The sequence below is a fragment of the Myotis brandtii genome, unplaced genomic scaffold (genome assembly GCF_000412655.1).
Source record: "Myotis brandtii unplaced genomic scaffold, ASM41265v1 scaffold215, whole genome shotgun sequence".
Lineage (NCBI taxonomy): Eukaryota > Metazoa > Chordata > Mammalia > Chiroptera > Vespertilionidae > Myotis > Myotis brandtii.
The window spans coordinates 4,178,542-4,200,534 of NW_005358043.1; the positions used below are offsets into that span (position 1 = coordinate 4,178,542).

Consider the following 21,993-nt stretch of genomic DNA (forward strand, 5'->3'; position numbering starts at 1 on the left):
GTGAACAGGTCGGCGGGGGTGGGGGGGGCAGGTAGGAGCAACCAGGCCGGCAGGAAGGGGGCAACCTGGCCGGCAGCTGGGGGCACTTAGGGGTGACCAGGCCAGCAGGTTGGGCAGTTAGGGGTGATCAAGCCGGCACACAGAGGCAGTGAGGGCCAATCAGGCCAGGAGGGGGGGGCAGTTAGGGGCGACCATGCAGGCAGGCAGGTGAGCAATTAGGAACCAGTGGTCCAGGATTGTGAGAGGGATGTCTGACTGCCGGTTTAGACCTGATCCCCGGGATTGGAGAGGGTGCAGGCCGGGCTGAGGGCCCCCCCCCCCGCACAAATTTCGTGCACCGGGCCTCTAGTTATAACATATAAAAAAAATTTATTGATGGATTTTAAAGAGAGAGGAACAAAAGGAGGAGAGGATAAACACTGATGTGAGAAAGACACTTCCACTAGTTGCAGCTACGTGCAAAAAAATGAAACTAGACCATCACAAGAATAAACTTAAAATGGATAAGAGACTTAAATGTGAATTGTGCAACCATCAAAATCCTAGAAGAAACCATAAGCAGCAAAATCTCAGACATCTCTTATAGCAATATGTTTACAGATACATCTCCTAGGGCAAAGGAAACTAAGGAAAAAAATAAACAAATGGTACTACATCAAAATAAAAACCTACACCACAAAATGAAAAGGAAGCCCACTGTATGGGAGAACATTTGGCAATGATACGTCTGCTAGAGGGTTAATAGCCAAAATATATAAGGAACTCATACAACTTAACATAAGAAAGACAAACAATGCAATTAAAAAATGAGCAAAGAACCTAAATAGATACTTCTTGAAAACAGACATACAAACAGACATACAGATGGCCAAGAGACATATGAAAATATGCTCAAAGTCAATGATCATCACATGGAAATTAAAACAACGAGGTATCACCTCACACCAGTCAAAATGGCTACCATCAACAAATCAACAAATGACAATGCTGGTGAAGATTTAAAAAAAAAGAGAACCCTAGTACACTGCTGGTGGGAATGCAGACTGGTGCAGCCATTATAGAAAACAGTATGAAGTTTCCTCAAATATGGAACTGCCATTTGACCCAGTGATCCCACTTCTAGGAATATATTCTAAGAAACCTGAAACACTCATCAGAAAGAATGTATGCACCCCTATGTTCATAGCAGCACACTTTACAATAGCTAAGATCTGGAAACAGCCGAAGTGCCCATCAGTAGACGAGTGGATAAAAATGCTGTGGTACATTTACACCAGGGAATACTCTGCAGCAGTAAAAACAGAAAGATCTCTTACCCTTTGAGACACCATGGAGGGACCTGGAGAGTATTATGCTAAGTGAAACAAGCCAGTCAGAGAAAGATAAGTATCACATGATCTCACTTATATGTGGAATCTAATGAACAAAATAAACTGATGAACAAAATAGATCCATAGACACAGAAGCATAGAACAGACTGTGAAATCTCAGAGAAAGGCAGAGGTTGGTGGGCAGGTGGGAAGAGATCAACCAAAAAACTTGTATGATTATAAGCATAACCCATGGACACAGACAATAGGGTGGTGGGGGCCTGTGCGGAGGTGGGTGCAGGCTATAACAGGTGAATGGGAGAATAAAGGGGATATATGCAATATTTTCAATAATAAAGATTTTAAAAATTATGTTTAGAGTCATAAAGGGTTAAAAGTTGGTCACAGAAAAATACAGTTGAAAAATTTAAGACTGGAAGAGTGAAATTTTAGTTAATAAAGAATAAAATAAAATTTTGTACTTATTTTTTTAATATTTTAAAAATCCTCAGTGAGGCTATGTTCATTAATTTTAGAGAGATGAAGGGAGCGAGAAGGGAGGGGGGACATCGATGTGAGAGAGAAACATCAATATGAGAGTGAAATATCAATTTGTTGCCTCCAGTATGCTCCCTGCCCAGTGCTTGAACCCATAACCTAGGTATGTGCCCTAATAGGGAACTGAACCCTCAACCTTTTGGTGTATGGGACGACTTTCCACCCAACCCAGCCACTTGGTCAGGGCAAATTTTGTGTTAAGGTATAAGAAATGGCAAAAGCAAGGATTTAAAAACGTGCAATCAAAACTGGCTATGTGGCCCAGCCGGCATGGCTCAGTGGTTCAGTGCCAATCTATGAACCAGGAGATCAAGGTCTGATTCCCAGTCAGGGCACATGTTGGGGTTTGCGGCCCGATCCCCAGGGTGGGGCGTGCAAGAGGCAGCCAATCAATAATTCTCTCTCATCACTGATGTTTTTATCTTTCTCTCCCTCTCCCTCCCTCTCTCAAATCAATAAAAATATTTTTTAAAGACTAAAAAAACCCCAACAACTGGCTATGTAGTACAGGTATTTAAAGTTAGTTAATTAAAGTTACACTTGATTTGCAATTTAAATGTGCTCTACTAATATGAACCATGGTGTTTAAAAGAGCCCTGCAGCTCAGAGTAACACTCAGCCTTACATTCCCTGATCTATCCATTTCCACAGCAGCAGGTGAGAGTGTGTGGTGAACGAAGAAAATGACACTGTTCTCCTAAAAGAAATTTATGACTCAAGTGTTCTACAATCCAAATCACTCAAGACCTCACCAGATTATTTATCTTAATCTACCAGGGCTGATCTGATTATGACATTAGCCCTTTTTAAATCAGTTGATGAGAGCTGATCAGATTCTGAAGCCTAGGAAACACATGAGAATGAAAGGCAAAATATGTACATATACATGTGTGAGAATATAAGTATATGTAAGTCATCATGGAATAACTACAGAACTCCAGTCCTGTGTGATACATCAAGAAATGTGTCCTGAGATGAAGATTGCAATGTTCAACAGAATAGACTATGAATATATTACATTCGTATTAGCCTGTAAAATATTAATCAAAGCAGTCTAATGACATTCATTAAAGACAGGCTGACTTTAATATATCAATAGAACAAAAGGAAATTTCAGGAAAAGATTCAATTATATATAAATATTTAGTATATGATAAGGAAGGATTCCAAACCAGTAGCAAAAGACTGAGACTATTTAATAATGGTACTAGAAAAACTGGTTAGTAATTTGGAAAAAAGTATCTTATACAAAATAAAACAAAATCTAGATGGATTATTTTAAAGAAGTACTTAAAAATTAAAATAATCTGCCCTAGCCAGTTTGGCTCAGTCCACAGAGCGCTGGCCTGCGGACCAAAGTGTCCCAGGTTGGATTCTGGTCAAGGGCATATACCTTGGTTGCAGGCTCCTCCCTGGCCCAGGCCCTTTTCGAGGCGCATGCAGGAAGCAACCAATTGATGTGCTTCTCTCACATCGGTGTTTCTCTTTGTCTTTCCCTTTCTCTTCCACTCTCCCTAAAAATCAGTGGGAAAATATCCTCAAGTGAGGATTAACCATAAAAAAATAAATAAATAATCTAAAAAGCTGGAAGAAAATATTTTAAAAATATTTATATAAGTTTAAGGAAGGAAAGACTTTGCTAAGCATCAAAAAGTAAAAAAAAAATCAGAGAAGGCAAAGGCAGATTTAGCTTTTCAAATTTATACTTCTACGTCAATTTGAAGCCATTAAAATGTATTCAATCAAAGTCTAGTCACCTCAACTATTTCTCCATATTACCCCCATCTCTCTCTGGACTGTTTTAATTACCTTCTAATGGTCTCCCTGCTGTCATACTTGACTCTCTACAGTCTATCTACAATAAAGCAGCCAGACAATGTTACATCTAAGTTCAGAACCTCAATGGCTCACTTTTCACTCAACCTAAATAACAAAGTCCTTCCACTGGCTTACCTAACCCTATTGGCTCCTCACTTGGCCTCATCACCTACTACACCAGGGGTGGGCAAACTTTTTGACTCGAGGGCCACAATGGGTTCTTAAACTGGACCGGAGGGCCGGAACAAAAGCATGGATGGAGTGTTTGTGTGAACTAATATAAATTCAAAGTAAACATCATTAAAAAAAAGGGTAATGTATGCACCCCTATGTTCATAGCAGCACACTTTACAATAGCTAAGATCTGGAAACAGCCGAAGTGCCCATCAGTAGACGAGTGGATAAAAATGCTGTGGTACATTTACACCAGGGAATACTCTGCAGCAGTAAAAACAGAAAGATCTCTTACCCTTTGAGACACCATGGAGGGACCTGGAGAGTATTATGCTAAGTGAAACAAGCCAGTCAGAGAAAGATAAGTATCACATGATCTCACTTATATGTGGAATCTAATGAACAAAATAAACTGATGAACAAAATAGATCCATAGACACAGAAGCATAGAACAGACTGTGAAATCTCAGAGAAAGGCAGAGGTTGGTGGGCAGGTGGGAAGAGATCAACCAAAAAACTTGTATGATTATAAGCATAACCCATGGACACAGACAATAGGGTGGTGGGGGCCTGTGCGGAGGTGGGTGCAGGCTATAACAGGTGAATGGGAGAATAAAGGGGATATATGCAATATTTTCAATAATAAAGATTTTAAAAATTATGTTTAGAGTCATAAAGGGTTAAAAGTTGGTCACAGAAAAATACAGTTGAAAAATTTAAGACTGGAAGAGTGAAATTTTAGTTAATAAAGAATAAAATAAAATTTTGTACTTATTTTTTTAATATTTTAAAAATCCTCAGTGAGGCTATGTTCATTAATTTTAGAGAGATGAAGGGAGCGAGAAGGGAGGGGGGACATCGATGTGAGAGAGAAACATCAATATGAGAGTGAAATATCAATTTGTTGCCTCCAGTATGCTCCCTGCCCAGTGCTTGAACCCATAACCTAGGTATGTGCCCTAATAGGGAACTGAACCCTCAACCTTTTGGTGTATGGGACGACTTTCCACCCAACCCAGCCACTTGGTCAGGGCAAATTTTGTGTTAAGGTATAAGAAATGGCAAAAGCAAGGATTTAAAAACGTGCAATCAAAACTGGCTATGTGGCCCAGCCGGCATGGCTCAGTGGTTCAGTGCCAATCTATGAACCAGGAGATCAAGGTCTGATTCCCAGTCAGGGCACATGTTGGGGTTTGCGGCCCGATCCCCAGGGTGGGGCGTGCAAGAGGCAGCCAATCAATAATTCTCTCTCATCACTGATGTTTTTATCTTTCTCTCCCTCTCCCTCCCTCTCTCAAATCAATAAAAATATTTTTTAAAGACTAAAAAAACCCCAACAACTGGCTATGTAGTACAGGTATTTAAAGTTAGTTAATTAAAGTTACACTTGATTTGCAATTTAAATGTGCTCTACTAATATGAACCATGGTGTTTAAAAGAGCCCTGCAGCTCAGAGTAACACTCAGCCTTACATTCCCTGATCTATCCATTTCCACAGCAGCAGGTGAGAGTGTGTGGTGAACGAAGAAAATGACACTGTTCTCCTAAAAGAAATTTATGACTCAAGTGTTCTACAATCCAAATCACTCAAGACCTCACCAGATTATTTATCTTAATCTACCAGGGCTGATCTGATTATGACATTAGCCCTTTTTAAATCAGTTGATGAGAGCTGATCAGATTCTGAAGCCTAGGAAACACATGAGAATGAAAGGCAAAATATGTACATATACATGTGTGAGAATATAAGTATATGTAAGTCATCATGGAATAACTACAGAACTCCAGTCCTGTGTGATACATCAAGAAATGTGTCCTGAGATGAAGATTGCAATGTTCAACAGAATAGACTATGAATATATTACATTCGTATTAGCCTGTAAAATATTAATCAAAGCAGTCTAATGACATTCATTAAAGACAGGCTGACTTTAATATATCAATAGAACAAAAGGAAATTTCAGGAAAAGATTCAATTATATATAAATATTTAGTATATGATAAGGAAGGATTCCAAACCAGTAGCAAAAGACTGAGACTATTTAATAATGGTACTAGAAAAACTGGTTAGTAATTTGGAAAAAAGTATCTTATACAAAATAAAACAAAATCTAGATGGATTATTTTAAAGAAGTACTTAAAAATTAAAATAATCTGCCCTAGCCAGTTTGGCTCAGTCCACAGAGCGCTGGCCTGCGGACCAAAGTGTCCCAGGTTGGATTCTGGTCAAGGGCATATACCTTGGTTGCAGGCTCCTCCCTGGCCCAGGCCCTTTTCGAGGCGCATGCAGGAAGCAACCAATTGATGTGCTTCTCTCACATCGGTGTTTCTCTTTGTCTTTCCCTTTCTCTTCCACTCTCCCTAAAAATCAGTGGGAAAATATCCTCAAGTGAGGATTAACCATAAAAAAATAAATAAATAATCTAAAAAGCTGGAAGAAAATATTTTAAAAATATTTATATAAGTTTAAGGAAGGAAAGACTTTGCTAAGCATCAAAAAGTAAAAAAAAAATCAGAGAAGGCAAAGGCAGATTTAGCTTTTCAAATTTATACTTCTACGTCAATTTGAAGCCATTAAAATGTATTCAATCAAAGTCTAGTCACCTCAACTATTTCTCCATATTACCCCCATCTCTCTCTGGACTGTTTTAATTACCTTCTAATGGTCTCCCTGCTGTCATACTTGACTCTCTACAGTCTATCTACAATAAAGCAGCCAGACAATGTTACATCTAAGTTCAGAACCTCAATGGCTCACTTTTCACTCAACCTAAATAACAAAGTCCTTCCACTGGCTTACCTAACCCTATTGGCTCCTCACTTGGCCTCATCACCTACTACACCAGGGGTGGGCAAACTTTTTGACTCGAGGGCCACAATGGGTTCTTAAACTGGACCGGAGGGCCGGAACAAAAGCATGGATGGAGTGTTTGTGTGAACTAATATAAATTCAAAGTAAACATCATTACATAAAAGGGTACGGTCTTTTTTTTTTTTAGTTTTATTCATTTCAAATGGGCCGGATCCGGCCCGCGGGCCGTAGTTTGCCCACGGCTGTACTACACTCTACCCCCCCACCCCCGCCCAACCCTTGTTTACTCTGTCCCAGCCACCTGTCCCTGTTATCTATTCGTTTTCATATTAACCATGTGATAATAATCTTGATAATATTTAACATTCACAAAGTAATACTTACTATGAGCCAGACACTGTTCTAATTGCTTTACATAGATTTTCTCATTCAATTCCAATAGCTACTTCCTTCACTTTACAGATGATGAAATTGAGGTTAATTAATCTGTCCTTAGAGCTGTCAGTTAAGTGGTGAAGCCAGAATTCAAAATCACAGGTGAACAAAGCCTACTCCACAGCCCAAATTCTAACCTCAGTGATATTTTCCCACTGCTTATCTTTATTTAACATTCTTCAGAAACAAGTATAATATAAATAGAAGGTAGGTTAAGGACTAAGATATGGAAATACCCAGTGCTTGATATAGAGTTAGAGAGGTTGGGAACCAGGATGCTGGGAATGAAAATACTTCTTAAAGGTAAAAGTCAGCACATAATTTGTTATTATATAAAACAAAATATGACATTTAAAACTTACTTTTTCTGTAGTAACAGTCAAAGAAGGAACCAATGCAGGTGACGGTTCTGGTTGCTTCTTATGTTTTTGTTTGTGTTTATCCTTTTCCTTATATTTCTAAAAATGAATAGAAGTAAAATCCAATTTAAATAACATGCACAAGATGAGATTTTTAAAAAATAATTGTTTAGTATTTGAAATGTTAACAAATACTTGTCAAAAACTATAAAATCACTTCTAATGACAATTCATACATAAACAAGATCAGTAGTATATTTACATAATAGCATTACTATATATTGAAATCCAATATAATAAAACGCTAATATGCAAATCGACCAAACGGCAGAACGACTGGTCACTATGACGTGCATTGACTACCAGGAAGCAGACGTTCAATGCAGGAGCTGCCCCCTGGTGGTCAGTGCGCCAGAAGCCAGGCTCACTGCTGGTGAGCACAGCGGCAGGAGCCTCTCCCACCTCCATGGCAGCACTAAGAATGTCTGACTGCCGGCTTAGGCCCACAACCCACGGGGAACGGGCCTAAGCCAGCAGTTGGACATCGCCCGAGGTCTCCCGGACTGCAAGAGGGTGCAGGCTGGGCTGAGGGGGAGGACCCCCCCCCCGTGCACAAATTTTATGCACAGAGTCTCTAGTACAATAATACTAGTATAAGTTATTTAAAGTGACTTCAGCTTCCTTCTCCTTGAACAAGATAAAATATAAGTAACTGAAGTCTACAATTATTTGCTACATTTATATCTGGCAAACTATTTCATATTTTTCCTCATTAAAAACTAAATACTTTTGTGTATCTTTTATAAATAGAACTTTAAAATTTACATAGCACATTGACATGCATTTTCGCATTAGAATAGTGTCAGATTCTCCATCAACATGAATTAAATTCTATGGCCCACAAACTAGAAACCAGAACAAGAAATCTTCCTAGGCTTATTCAGAAAATGGATGATTTAGTTATCACTAACAAAAATAACTTAAAGTTATGGTTTGCTGCTTTACTTTGAAGTCCTAACATACTCTCCTGATAGACCAAGTAGAGAATGAGGCCCTATATTCTGAGGTACCCCAGCCTACAGCCAGTACCAACTAGGCCCAGACATGTGTATAAGATGATCTTGAACCATGTAACCAACTGAATGTAGTCCCATGAATATATCTAGCTGTTACCACGTGGGGAAAACATTAATGTTCCTGCTAAGCCACTAAAAATTGTGAGGTGGTTTATCAAGCGACAGTATATAAGTCCTCATGGAATATTACAAAACTCTGGTCAACCATAGAAGCAACACTGAAAAGAAGGCTGAGCCACAAGATGAAAGGAACCTAGTTCCTGATTCATGGCTTGGAAATGAGCTGTCTGCCAATTGAGCACACCTGTTCTGCAAAGGCTATAATGAGACAAAGAAGGACCTAGCAATTGTACTTCTACGAATTTATCCCAATAAACCCAAAACAATAATTTGAAAATGCATACACATGCATATGTACACTGCAGCCAAGATATAGAAGCAACCTAAGTGTCCACCAATAGATGAATAAATAAATAAGTGGTGCATATACACACTGGAATATGACTCAGCCATAAAAAAGAATTAAATCTTGACATCTGCAACAACCTGGATTGGACCTAGAGGGAATTGTGTTGAATCAAATAAGTTAAAGACAAAGACAAATGACGTATGAATTCACTTATACGTGGAATCTAAAGAAATAAATGAACAAGCAGAACAGAAACAGGCTCATAGATACAAAGAACATTTTGACCGTTGCCAGATGGGAGGAGGGGATGGGGAGATGGAAAAGGTGAAGGGATTAAGAAGAACAGATTGAAACTAACAAAACAGAAACAGACTCATAGATACAGAGGGGTGAGGAGTACAAATTGGTAGTTACAGAACAGTCATGGAGATGTAAAGTACAGCATAGGGAATATAGTCAACAACACTGTAATAACTATGCATGGTGTCAGATTGGTACTAGATTTACTGGGGTGATCACTTCGTAAGTTATATAAATGTCTCATCACTGGGTTGTATACCTGAAACTAATATTGTATGTCAACTGTAATTGAAAGAAAAATGTTTTTTAAAGAAAAGATATCCTATGTTGTTTCTTGCCCTATGTCAGGCAAGTGATTTAGCAGGGCAAAGCAAAACAATAAAATGACAATTATGAGTAAACTGCAGAAATTGGGGGGAGAAAAACATTTTTTTTCTGATAACATGGAAATGATCAAAATCAGTACCCAAAACAATCACCAAAAAAAGACCTAATTGTGAATAAAAAAATAAACATTGTATCAAACCAAACATAATTTGAGAACTGTTATGTATTAGGAGACAATTCTGTATGTCTCTACTATTTCTGCATGTCTTTTGAGTGAGGCAATGACTTGGTTGTTTTTCTGGACTATCAGAGCATCTGTGTTGAGCAGTAAGTAGCCACACTTACTGTCCATTAAAAAAAGTTCAAATGCATTAAGCTCAGGGTTCCTCTACTGCAATACAACAGACTCTATGAGCAGATATCATCTGGTCCTCTCTGCATTACCCTATGGAAACTGGGTCTCAGGGGAACACAGAATTTTCCTGTCTGCTAACTACCCATATACCTATGGTAAAATCAAAGACCTCTTTCATAGTTCTTAACAACTTGGTAATGAGAATGTGATGCTGCTTTAGTCCTATTAGGGAGATTTCCCAAAGATAGATCCTCTCTCATGGGAAATTATAGTTGAGACCTTGGCTGGGATTTAGGCTCCTAGTGCCCAGACTGGGTTTACAACATTAACAGAGCATTTACAGTGTGATAAAGGTGACCCACTGCCAAATGAAAAATCTAGGTTAATTCTTATAATTGGTACTGCCACCCTGAAAAATTCTCCCAGCCCTTACAGAACTAGGCACTTTACAAAACTAGGTGAAAACTTGAGAAATTATATTAGTAACAGGAGTAGCAGATGCCACAGATTAAGGAGAGCTATCTAAAACAGGTCCCTGCTATGTGAGCCAAGATTGAGTCAACCAGAGTGTACAAACTGGCTGATGAGTCAAGAGATTCCCAGGGCTGAAATAATTGGTTTCACCCTTGAGTATTGTGAGTGCTAAAAACAAGGAAAATGTATTTAGTTGACCCACAAGCAGCCATCATACCCTTCCAAATTCAAAGTAAATACAAGGCATATTTAATGGCGTGGAGCCACTCTGTACCCCCAAAATCTCTCACTCTTTATCAACCTCCTCACTCTTTAAGGCAACCTCAGTTGCTTTAAGAAGAAAAGTGAATTGAGATGGGGACGAGGTTTCCCTGTCCCCAGGGAGGAATCAATCAATTGCACCCACCCAAGTATGCTGGGGAATTTGGAAAGAGGAGAGACACAAATTTTTAAAGTTCTGTCACACAGAGATACCTAGATCATTATGCTACTTGGACCCATGGAAGAAAAAGGCATCAGGATGCAGAGCAGAGATTAAAAGTGTGGGTAAGGAAGCTAACATGACTTTGTAGGCTGGGCCTTTCAGCAGCTAGCTGTACTTTTGTTACTTTTTATACATATCAAGGTAGAGCAGGAATTCATTTATCAGGAGTCACCAAACTATAGCACCCAAGCTAGCAATGATTTTTGCATCTTTTAAAGAGTTGTTTTAAAAAACGGAAGAATACGTGACAGAGATTGTATTATATCTATAAAGACTGAAATAATTGTCTGATTCTTTACAGATAATTAGGGTTGCAAACCCTTGTGTTGTATACTTATCATTACCCATCTTATAAGTGCCAAAGGGTATTCTCCCAATCAGAAGATGCTAATCAAACAGAGAAATTGCTCCCCAAATCACTTCGCTTTCCTTGGAGGTCCAACAGAAACAGAACAGAATTACAAGAGGACAAAGGGAAACCACAACCTTGATTAAGAACTTAAAGTATGTAATATCTCAACACAAAAGCCCTGCTAGGCCAGTGGCAAAAGGTTAACAGAAGTTGGAGGCATATAATTAATTATTATTAACTGAGTTTAGTCATTGCTGTTATAGCCACTGCTATTACAGACTAAATCCATTACATAAAGCGATGGTACTTAGTTGGTTGTCTTGGACACTGCTAATAACTTCTTTGCCATTCCTCGCATACTCGGGGTTCAAGATCAGTTCATATGCATGTTTCAAGGCCGCCATTAGAAGTTTGTAGTACCTCCCCAGGAAAACCTAAATTTCCTTGCCATTTGTCACCAACAGGCATATCAAGATTTAGTGCAAGTGTCTCTATCTGATTTCCAAAGCTTTCACTATTGGTTGTAAATTAGCAGCATGAGTCTCAACAGTTCTTACACTGATGGTATCACACCTCTCCCAGCAGGGCTGCTGAAAAATCCCAATAAAATTCAGAGGCCTGCTCAGCAAGCAGAGTTTCTCTGAGAACTATGTGAGTAGATTTACAATGTCCAATCCCTCTTTTCAGACCCCCAACATAAAAAAAATAAAAAAGCTGAGCATCTTGTTGAACCTTTTAGGCAATTAGAGGCTGTATGTGATTCACTTTGACATTTTACTTGGACTTTTTATCAGCTAATTAATAATAACTGATTATTAATGTTCATTGTAACTTCTCTCTGCCTGACAAGTATATCCATTTTCAATATTTAATACTAAAGCTTTTTCTTCCTTCAGGGATAAAAGTCCATCAGAAATTATCCCTTTTCATGACTGCAGCCAAGTCCTTTTACTTCCATTAGCATCTCATGCTCCAGTTTCATATTCCACCTATAGGTGTATGTAACTACTACATTGTGTTCAATGCAACTAAAATAAAATTTTCTCCTTAGTTTCCTTTGCCCTAGGAGATGTATCCGTAAACATAATGCTACAAGAGATGTCTGAGATTTTGCTGCCTATGGTTTCTTCTAGGATTTTTATGGTTTCCTGACTTAGATTTAGGTCTTTTATCCATTTTGAATTTATTCTGTATATGGGTAAGTTGGTGGTCTAGTTTCATTTTTTTGCATGTAGCTGTCCAATTTTCCCAATACCATTTATTGGAGACTGTCTTGATTGTACGCTCTTGCCTCCTTTGTCAAATATTAATAGACCGTAATGGCTTGGGTCGATTTGTGGGGTCTCTGTTCTGTTTGTCCACCATACCTTAAATTTTAATGTGATAAAATCAAACTCATCATTCCTCCTTTTTATAATACTCACTAACAAGCTTTTCCTAAAGTCCTTACTTGTACTTATGGTACCACATCCCCAGTTAAGACAGCCTATAACATCCATCACCTACAATACACCTTTTCCCTTGTCCTACCACTCCCAATCAGATCCCAGGCCGTATAGATTTTATTCCTTTAGCTTCTTGAATATTATTCCCCCATATCTGTCCATTCCTATAGCCATTAAGCCCTGTTTAGTCTTCATTACTTTTACTCTGATTCAGGCTAACATACTTAAGGAGCATAGTATAGGGTCAAGAGCATAGACTTGGGAGCCAGATTACAGGGGTTCCCATTCAGCTCTATTTTAATAATTATATTAGTTGTTCAAGCTGCTCAACCGCTCGCTATGATGTGCGCTGACCAGCAGGGGGCGGCACGGAACAAAGGAAGGCCCCGGCTGGCAGCTGGGGGAAGGAAGGCCCCGGCCAGGCAGCTGAAAGGCCCTGATCGCCAGCCAGACCTAGGGACCCTATCCATGTATGAATTTCATGCACTGGGCCTCTAGTTACATTTAAAGTACTTGGCACTGTGTCTAACATGTAGTAAATACTACACACATTAGTTATTGTTGCTTTGTTATCATTGTAGTCATCATTATTCTACAAACTGTCTCCTAATTTCAATCACTCATTAAGTAAAAATATTATTTATCGGGCACATAAGCACAAAGGTAAATAAAACTTATAAAGGCAAATAAGACTTATGAAGAAATTCCATTGTTTTAATGAGGAAAATATATAAAATTTAGATAAATGCTATAAATAAAGCTATCAGTCATCACAGTGGTTCCCAAATTCTGTCACCTCATACAACACTGGTGAATAGTCTTCCTCATGCCATTACTAAATACAAACTCCCCTTATTGGGGTTCCATAAATGGCCCCAACCTGTGTTCACCCTTATCATTCCTACCCCATTACCCCATATCCTTTCAAGAAACTGAACCTTCTCTATGTTTAAATGCTGAACTTTCTAATTTTTTTTACTTGTCATTGAGAACACTGTGCCTGCATAATTCCTTAAAACCACTAACATTTAAGACTTTTCTTAAATGCCACTTCTTCCATTTAGCATTTCCTACTGTCTCACAGGAAGCTTCTGCTAAATTTCCACAAGCACTGTATTTTCCTCTGACTGTCCCTAACTCACTCTGGATTACCTGTATATTTATTTTACCTGTATATTTATTTTATTCAGAAACCACTACAACTGTACACTTTTTAAAAACTCAACTGTGGTTACATGTGACAACTAAGGCTAAAAAGAAAATAAGCCTACACAAGAATTTAGTAAAAACATCAATTGAGTGACTGATTTTACTACACAAAATCATTGGGTAACTATCCTCTTTCTAAGTAGATTGTGCTAATAATTCATCAATTAAGATTAAACTATTAATACAATCCATAATTATTTATCATAAAGATTTTATCAAGTCTACCTGCTTCCTGAATGACTTAATATAAATTCTTTTTTTAATATATTTTTATTGATTTCAGAGAGGAAGTGAGAGAGATAGAAACATCAATGATGAGAGAGAATCATTGACTGGCTGCCTCCTGCATGCCCCCTACTGGGGATCAAGACCGCAACCCAGGCATGTGCCCTTGACTAGAATCGAACCCGGGACCCTATACTCCGCAGGCTAACGCTCTATCCACTGAGCCAAACCATCCAAGGCTTAGTATAAATTCTTTATGTATTATTGACTGACTTAAAACTTTTTAGTGCCCATATTTGAGAGTAATGCACTTCATGACAAAATAAATAAACAAAATACAAAATTAAATAAAAATCCTGGTAACTCAAAAACAAGTAACCTAATGTTTATCCAGAAAACCTTAAATATGAACAAACAGGCTATAGCCATGCTGTCCAATATACTTGCCACATGTGGTTATGTACATTTAACTTAATTAAAATTAAATATTCGGTAATGTGATACATTTAAAGAGCTCAATAGGCAGATGTGGCTAGTGGCTACTGTATTAAAGAACACAGTTACAGAACATTTCCATCATTTCACAAAGTATTATTTGAAAGTGTGATCTAGAACATTATACTAAGTCAATAAAAATTTACATTTTATTTACTTCTCTTACTTTTCCTTTACTATAACTATCAAACAATAATCAGTACACAAAGTTTATCTAACAATAATCAGTCCCAAGTAGGTAAACAAAAGAGGCAAACACCAAGTAACTTATCATAACGAAAGTACAAAACCACTACAGAGGGGAAAAAGTTAGCAAGCATGTGGAGAAATCTGAACCTTGGTGGGAATGTAAAGTGGTACAGCTGCTATGGAAAACAGTTATAGTGGTTCTTCAAAAAATTAAACACAGAATCACCATGTGATCTAGCAACTCCATTTCTAGGTATATACCAAATAGAATTGAAAGCAGAGTTTTGAAGAGATATTTATACACAGATGTTCATAGCAGCATTTATGCACAAGAGCTAAAAATTGAAACAACCCAACTGTCCATCAACAGATAAGCAAAATGTGCATGCAAAAGATTATTCAACCTTAAAAAGGAAGAAAACACTGACATATGCCACAACATGGATGAATCTTAAGGACAGTATGCTAAGTGAAATATGCCAGTCATAAAACAAATACTATATGATTCCATTTATGAGGAATCTAGAGTAGTCAAATTCCTACAAACAGAAAGTAGAATGGTGGTTGCCAGGGAATTGGGGGGCGGGGGAGAGAGTTAGTGTTTAATGGCTACAGAGTTTTGGTTTTGAAAGATGAAGAGTTCTGCAGATAGATGGTGGTGGTGATAGATGCACAACAATATGAATGTATTTAATGCCACAGAACTGTACATACTTAAGATAGTAAATTTTTATGTGGGGGGGAAGAGTACTACAGAGAGGACCTAGGAGGCCATGTCATTATCACTTGCATAAGAGAAGTACAACAAGCTTAAACAGAGAAGTACAAGTGGTTGGAGAGCTACCCTAAATAGTTTATTAATATGTTCTGTCTATATACTACAAACCTTTTCTTCATCCATTCCCCTTGTTAGTTAAAATGCTACAAGTGAAAGTTTGAGACTGATTTGTTTCTGCTATTGTCCATTTTTAAAGTGAAGAAAGAAATCACTTGCTTTTTAAAATACAGGTATTATAACACCAAGGATTTGGTAATGCTGATCTTTGGGGTGGAAAGCAGAGAGGTTGAGGGACTCAAGACAAAGGAAAGGGGCAGGAGCACCTGATACTGCAAGGGTGCGAAAGGGAGAGCAGTCAGAGGAGCCAGCCCCAGTGAAGTTGTTTTCTTCTTACCACACAAATGTGGGAAATGCACCATAAACCTTGACAACTGCAGAGTTTAGGAGACTGCTGTGAGGTATCTTGGGCCCACTTGAAAAAGCAGGCTCTATCTTGCTAACCTGAGTCATTATGTGCCATGTTCTAGGCTTTTCTTAATACAGTAGTTCTCCTGTCCCTTATCTGTGATTTTATTTTCTATGATTTCAGTTACCCAAGGTCAACCACAGTCCAAAAATATGAAATGAAAAATTCCAAAAATAAATAATTCATATGCTTTATATTGTACTCAGTAGCGGTTCTGAGTAGCAAGATAAAATCTCATACCATCCTGCTGTGCCCTGGATGTGAATCATCCCTTTGTCCAGCATCTCCACAGTGTATATGCTTAGTAACTGTCTAGTCCAGTGGTCGGCAAACTCATTAGTCAACAGAGCCAAATATGTACAGTACAACAATTGAAATTTCTTTTGAGAGCCAAATTTTGTAAACTTAAACTATATAGGTAGGTACATTGTTATTAACTTAATTAGGGTACTCCTAAGGCTAAGAAAGAGCCACACTCAAGGGACCAAAGAGCCGCATGTGGCTCGGGAGCCGCAGTATGCCGCCCACGGGACTCTAGACCAGCCGTGGGCAAACTACGGCCCGCGGGCCAGATCCGGCCCGTTTGAAATGAATAAAACTAAAAAAAAAAAAAAGACCGTTCCCTTTTATGTAATGATGTTTACTTTGAATTTATATTAGTTCACACAAACACTCCATCCATGCTTTTGTTCCGGCCCTCCGGTCCAGTTTAAGAACCCATTGTGGCCCTCGAGTCAAAAAGTTTGCCCACCCCTGCTCTAGACTATCAGATTGACTATCAAGGTATTACAGTGCTTGTGTTCAAGTAGCCCTTATTTTACCTAATAGCCCCAAACTGCAAGAGTAGTGATGCTGGCAACTTCAATTAGTTTCTTCTCCCTTCTATAACACTGAAACTCCACTTCAACAAATTCTTTAGCATTGAATCTGTGAAAGTTGACATAGTGAAGCCATTTCAAAATGAAGTTGGAACTGCCATTCCAGAGGATCTAACTGCCTTGTGTGTCTTATAGACTATTTGAATTGGGCCAGATCTTTGGATTGGGCCAAACCACCACTGTCTAACAAAAAATTATTTGTAAAGCCAGAGAAAAGCAGACATCCTGATGACAAGAACTGATGAATATGGACTCTCTAATCTGAAGAATCAGTAGCCAATCATGTATATCTCAAGAGGAACACAGCTTACTAGCACCAATAGGAGTTTCTTCTGTTCGTGTAATTATTTATTCCTTTCCTTTTCTCATAAAATCTCCTTGTCCTCACTCTGTAACTGGAACATCATTTGGGAGTCAGCCTGAATCTGTGCCCCCCAAATTTCAATTGATTCCCCCCAAAAATGCTTCTTGCCTCTCCACTTTTTAATTTCAGGTTAATAAACCCAAAGAACATACATTTATTCTTATATTACTTGATCTTTCATATGCATCTAACACTGCTGAGCACTGACTGGCTTTCGTGAAATATTCACTTTCCCTGCATTCCAAAATACCAATCTCTCCTAACTTCCTCCTGTATCTATTGCTACTTCTTGATTTCTTCTGTAGATGCCCCCTGCCCTATTACTGAGAAAGGGAGAAAGGGCCCAAGCCCATTTGGTTCAGTGGACAGAGCATTGGCCCTCAAACTGAATGGTCACAGGTTTGATTCTGGGTCATGGGCACATCGGTTGCAGGCTTAATCCCAGCCTTGGTCTGGGCAAGTGCAGGAGGCAACCAATCAATGTCTCTCTCTCACATCGATTTTTCTCTCTGTGTGTCTCTCCCCCTCCCTTCCACTCTCTCTAAAAATCAACGGAAAAATATCCTCAGGTGAGGATTAACAAAAAGAAGGGAGAAAGGGAGGGAAGTTCTAATTTACAGTAGAAGGCCAATTTATGGATGACAGAATTAGAAAATCACCTTGCGTCAAACTGTTTTAGGTAAAATCTTCAATGAATGCTAAGACTTGTGGGTGAAAAAATGATAAGAAACAACAGATTTGCCCAATTCTCAAGGTGTGATAACCAGCCTCCAAGATAGCTCCCAATGATCTTTGCCCCTAGGTAGTATCCACTCACATTGAACAGGCTGTACTATGCCACTAATAGATATTGCAAAAATGGTGGTGTGTCTTAAAAGTGGTTAAAATGGCAAATAATATTTATATATATATTTTACTACCAATAAATAATTTAGAAAAAAAAGGCATTAAAAAAAGACAACATGTGACATCTTGTCACAAAAAAATAATGCAGCTTTCACCTTACCCTCTCTTAAAGCATTCTCTGGGAAAAGGTAGGTGCCATGTTACAAGGACACTCAAGCAGCCCTATGCAAAGGTCCATGCAGAAAGAAACTAAGGTTCTTGATCAGCCAGCATCAACTTGCCAACCATGTGAATAGCCATTCTGGGAGAATATCCTCAATTTTAGTCAAGCCTTTAAATAATTGAGTCTGGCCAACATCTTTGACTGCAATCTGATGAAAAACCTGAGCTAGAAATAACCAGCTAAATCCAAATTTCTTACCTATAAAAACTATGAGATAATAAATATTTATTATAGTTTTAAGCCACTAAAATTTAGGGTAATTTGTTATGCTGCAATAACAGGCTAGAGACACTGTTATGAGGAGTGGGATGCTACCATAACAACAACAAAAACAACAAAAACTAAAAATACGGAATTAGGCAGTGGGCAGAAGCCAGAAGGACTTTCAGATTATGAATGAAAGCCTAATAAGCACTAAAGTCACTGTTAAGAATCCTTATGGCCTTTCAGGAGGCTGCTATAGAAAGCTTAAAAGAAAGTGGGGGCGGGGAGGAGGGAAATGTAGTAACAAAGTTTAGCAACATTGTTTCTTATGGTAATATAGAAAACAGAAACTGTATTTAATGAACTGTATGATTTACCTAAAAAGGAGATTTTCTAGATTATATGAAGGACTCTATTATCTGACGCCTGTGACTTTTTTGGTCCCTTGGCTTTGCGAGGAATGAGAGGGGCTGTTTTAAAGGCCACTTTCTCCTTTGGTCTCTTCTTCTGTACTTGATTCCATCAGTTCCTTTAGAGTCCTGACTCCAGAACCTATCCAGATTTTATCCTCATTCCCAGTATTTGGGAGACCTCTTGGGAGATGGAAAAATATTGGCTGCTCTTCCATTGCATTAGAGGCCCAAAAAGCTAGCTCTCTCCAGGCCTCTTTGCCTCATCAGGTCTCACAGCCATTTCTTTAGTCTGTGTTTGCCACATGTCAGGAGAATATAACAGGTCAGTGCAGTGGATTGTATAAGATTATTACTCAGCAGTAAAGAGAGTGGACAGGGAGATTGTCTCTTTGAAATCCAGTCCTACATGGAGAGCATATCTCAGTCTATTAGGCCATCAGCCTGGAGTTTGTGGACAGAGCAAATGTTTCCTTTTCAGGTACCCTGCAAAATCTGACTCCCTTGCCTTACACTTCAGTGTCTTGCCTTTTTCTCTTTCCAGCACTAGGCTGGGGATGTAGACAAGCCCTGGCTCCCCCACATTTTGTATTTTTCTAAGTCTGTACACTTTGCTTCTGAAACTTGCTTTTCCTAGGGTCAGAATATCATCCTCTTTTTCGACTATAACTCATCTTTAGATGATAGAAAACTTCTGGTCGACTTATCCATGGAAGGGGTTTACTGGGCAACAGGAAATTTTTAAAGGGGAACACTGGTTCATGTATCACAATGACATCCTCCTACTTACAGAAGTGCCCATTTGAGCCACCAAGTGGAATGATCAGTCAGTCTTAGGGTGCTGAGATAGGGAGTGATCAGTAGAGTCTGACTGGTAAGTGATTGCAGTTGTCTTTCTGCTCTGTGTGGAGTGGTATGGTGTCTCTCAGGGGCAATGAGGCAATTTTGACCAACTTTCTAAAAATCATTTGATTTCGCCACAATCACAAAGTGTCTGAATTTATCCCAGGGAGAACACTGTCACAACGCATATCTGTGAGGCTTTGACGAAACTCTAGTTCAGTGGTTCTCAGCCTTCCTAATGCGGCGACCCTTTAATACAGTTCCTCATGTTGTGGTGACCCCCAATTTCATATTAAATGAAATATTAAAGCATAGTGATTTAAATGAAATATTAAAGCATAGTGATTAATCGCAAAATCAAATTATATATGTAATTATATATGTGTTTTCCGATGGTCTTAGACGACACCTGTGAAAGGGTCGTTTGACCCCCAAAAGGGGTCGCGACCCACAGGTTGAGAACGGCTGCTCTAGTTCAGGCCAAATTGTTCATCCTTTGCCAGTTCTTTCTCCTTCAAATATGATTGTGATACATCATATAGAAGGAACTTATGAAGTTAATTGATGCCTCCATTTTTCGACTCTACCCTAATTTGTTATGGGTATGTCACTGCTGGTTTCATCATGCACATTTCCATGTATAAAAAATACATTCAAAATTTTAAATTATTAATCATTATTTTTATGATACTCCGAATCTGTTTTATATCTGCAAATTATGGGACTGTTGGATTAAATACATATTTAAATATATTTTACAAGATTTTCTTCCTGTTTGTGGAGAGTTATGGGTCAGCAGCAGTTTCCCCAAAACTTACTCAAACTCCTAAACTCTGTGAAAAAATTACTTTACTACTTTTATTTCTCTTTCACCTGATTAAGTATCTACCAGTAAAGTACCTTTTTCTCAAATTAATAAGATTTTTTAAATTGCAAATATTGAATATCTTGAGAATGTACTTTTTAAATTATGATACTGGGTTCATCCAAGAAATATGATTAAATTGCTTTGCCATAATTTGTTATATAATATGACTTACTTTTTCTATAGTATATTTAATTGCCCTAAATACAACTTCTTGGAGTTAAAGAAAAAATAGTATTCCCAGTTTCTCCACACAGAAAACAATGCTAAGAGTAAGAAATGGTTTTCAAAGATGAAATCTAGGCCATTGTCAGAAAAACACTATATGAAAAGTAAAACAAGGGTGTGGCTGTAAAATCCATTGTTAAGATCGAAGGCAGTGCTTCAGAGAACCAGAAACCAAAAGGGTTCAGAAATGTCAAGGTCATGAAAGACAAAGAATGAGGAAATATTCCAGGCCAGGAAAAACTGAAGAGACATGACAACTAAATGCAAGGTATGATACTGGATTAGATTTCCCCCTTCAATATAGATGACTTTAATGAGTGAAATTTGAATCTGATTGTAGATTAGCTAATAGTTTTGTAACAATGTTAATTTACTGATTTTGATCACTGTACTATAATACTTTAGGATTTTAATCATATTTATTAAAACTACATATTAAAGGGGAAAACCAAGATGGCGGCACAGATAAACACCTGAAATTGCTACCTCACACAATCACTTCAAAAATACAACTAAAAGACAAAACGGACATCAACAGAACCACAGGAAGGCTGGCTGAGTGGAAATTCTACAAACAGAAGGAAAGAGAAAAGCACACTGAGACTCAGAAGAGGTGTGGAAGTAAAGTGCAGAGGTACGGAGGCCCAGGTGGAAAGGGCTGGCAACTGAGGATGCGGTTGTCTTTTTCAATCGGGAGGGAGACAGAAGCTCCAGATGGCCCTAACTCCAGTTCCGGGCGAGGCTCTGGGGACCCAGACTCATACGGGGAGAAACTGGACTGTCTGGCAGCGGGCAGAACGCGAGCGTGGCTTTCTCTCAGAGGTGCTTGCAGCGATTACCACGAGACACTGAGACCCGGGGCCTCTTAGGGCAGGGCTGAGGATCAGCTATAGCTGTTTGCTCCGCCCTGTTGATTCCCTGAAACCCAGCCCCACCCAAGCTGTGCACAGAGGCTTTTGCATATGAATGACCTGGCCCTTTGCAATCTAAAATTACCTAACAAACTGCAGCTGGGTCAGAGAGACCCAGAACATCCAAAAGAAGGCCCAAGGCCCCACAGCAGCTTGCATTGCTTCACAGCT

At 38.7% G+C, this 21,993-nt stretch overlaps 1 protein-coding gene across 10 annotated transcripts in view; it reads right to left on the reverse strand.

Annotated features, from left to right (window-relative positions):
- MLLT10 (myeloid/lymphoid or mixed-lineage leukemia; translocated to, 10) overlaps window positions 1-21,993 on the reverse strand; it is a 224,038-nt gene that overhangs the window by 102,529 nt on the left and 99,516 nt on the right. For all 10 annotated transcript variants that reach the window (XM_014539374.1, XM_014539373.1, XM_014539368.1 and 7 more), the window contains one exon: window positions 7,470-7,565. In XM_014539374.1, coding sequence (XP_014394860.1) covers window positions 7,470-7,565 — 96 coding nt within the window. The remainder of the gene's footprint in view (window positions 1-7,469; window positions 7,566-21,993) is intronic.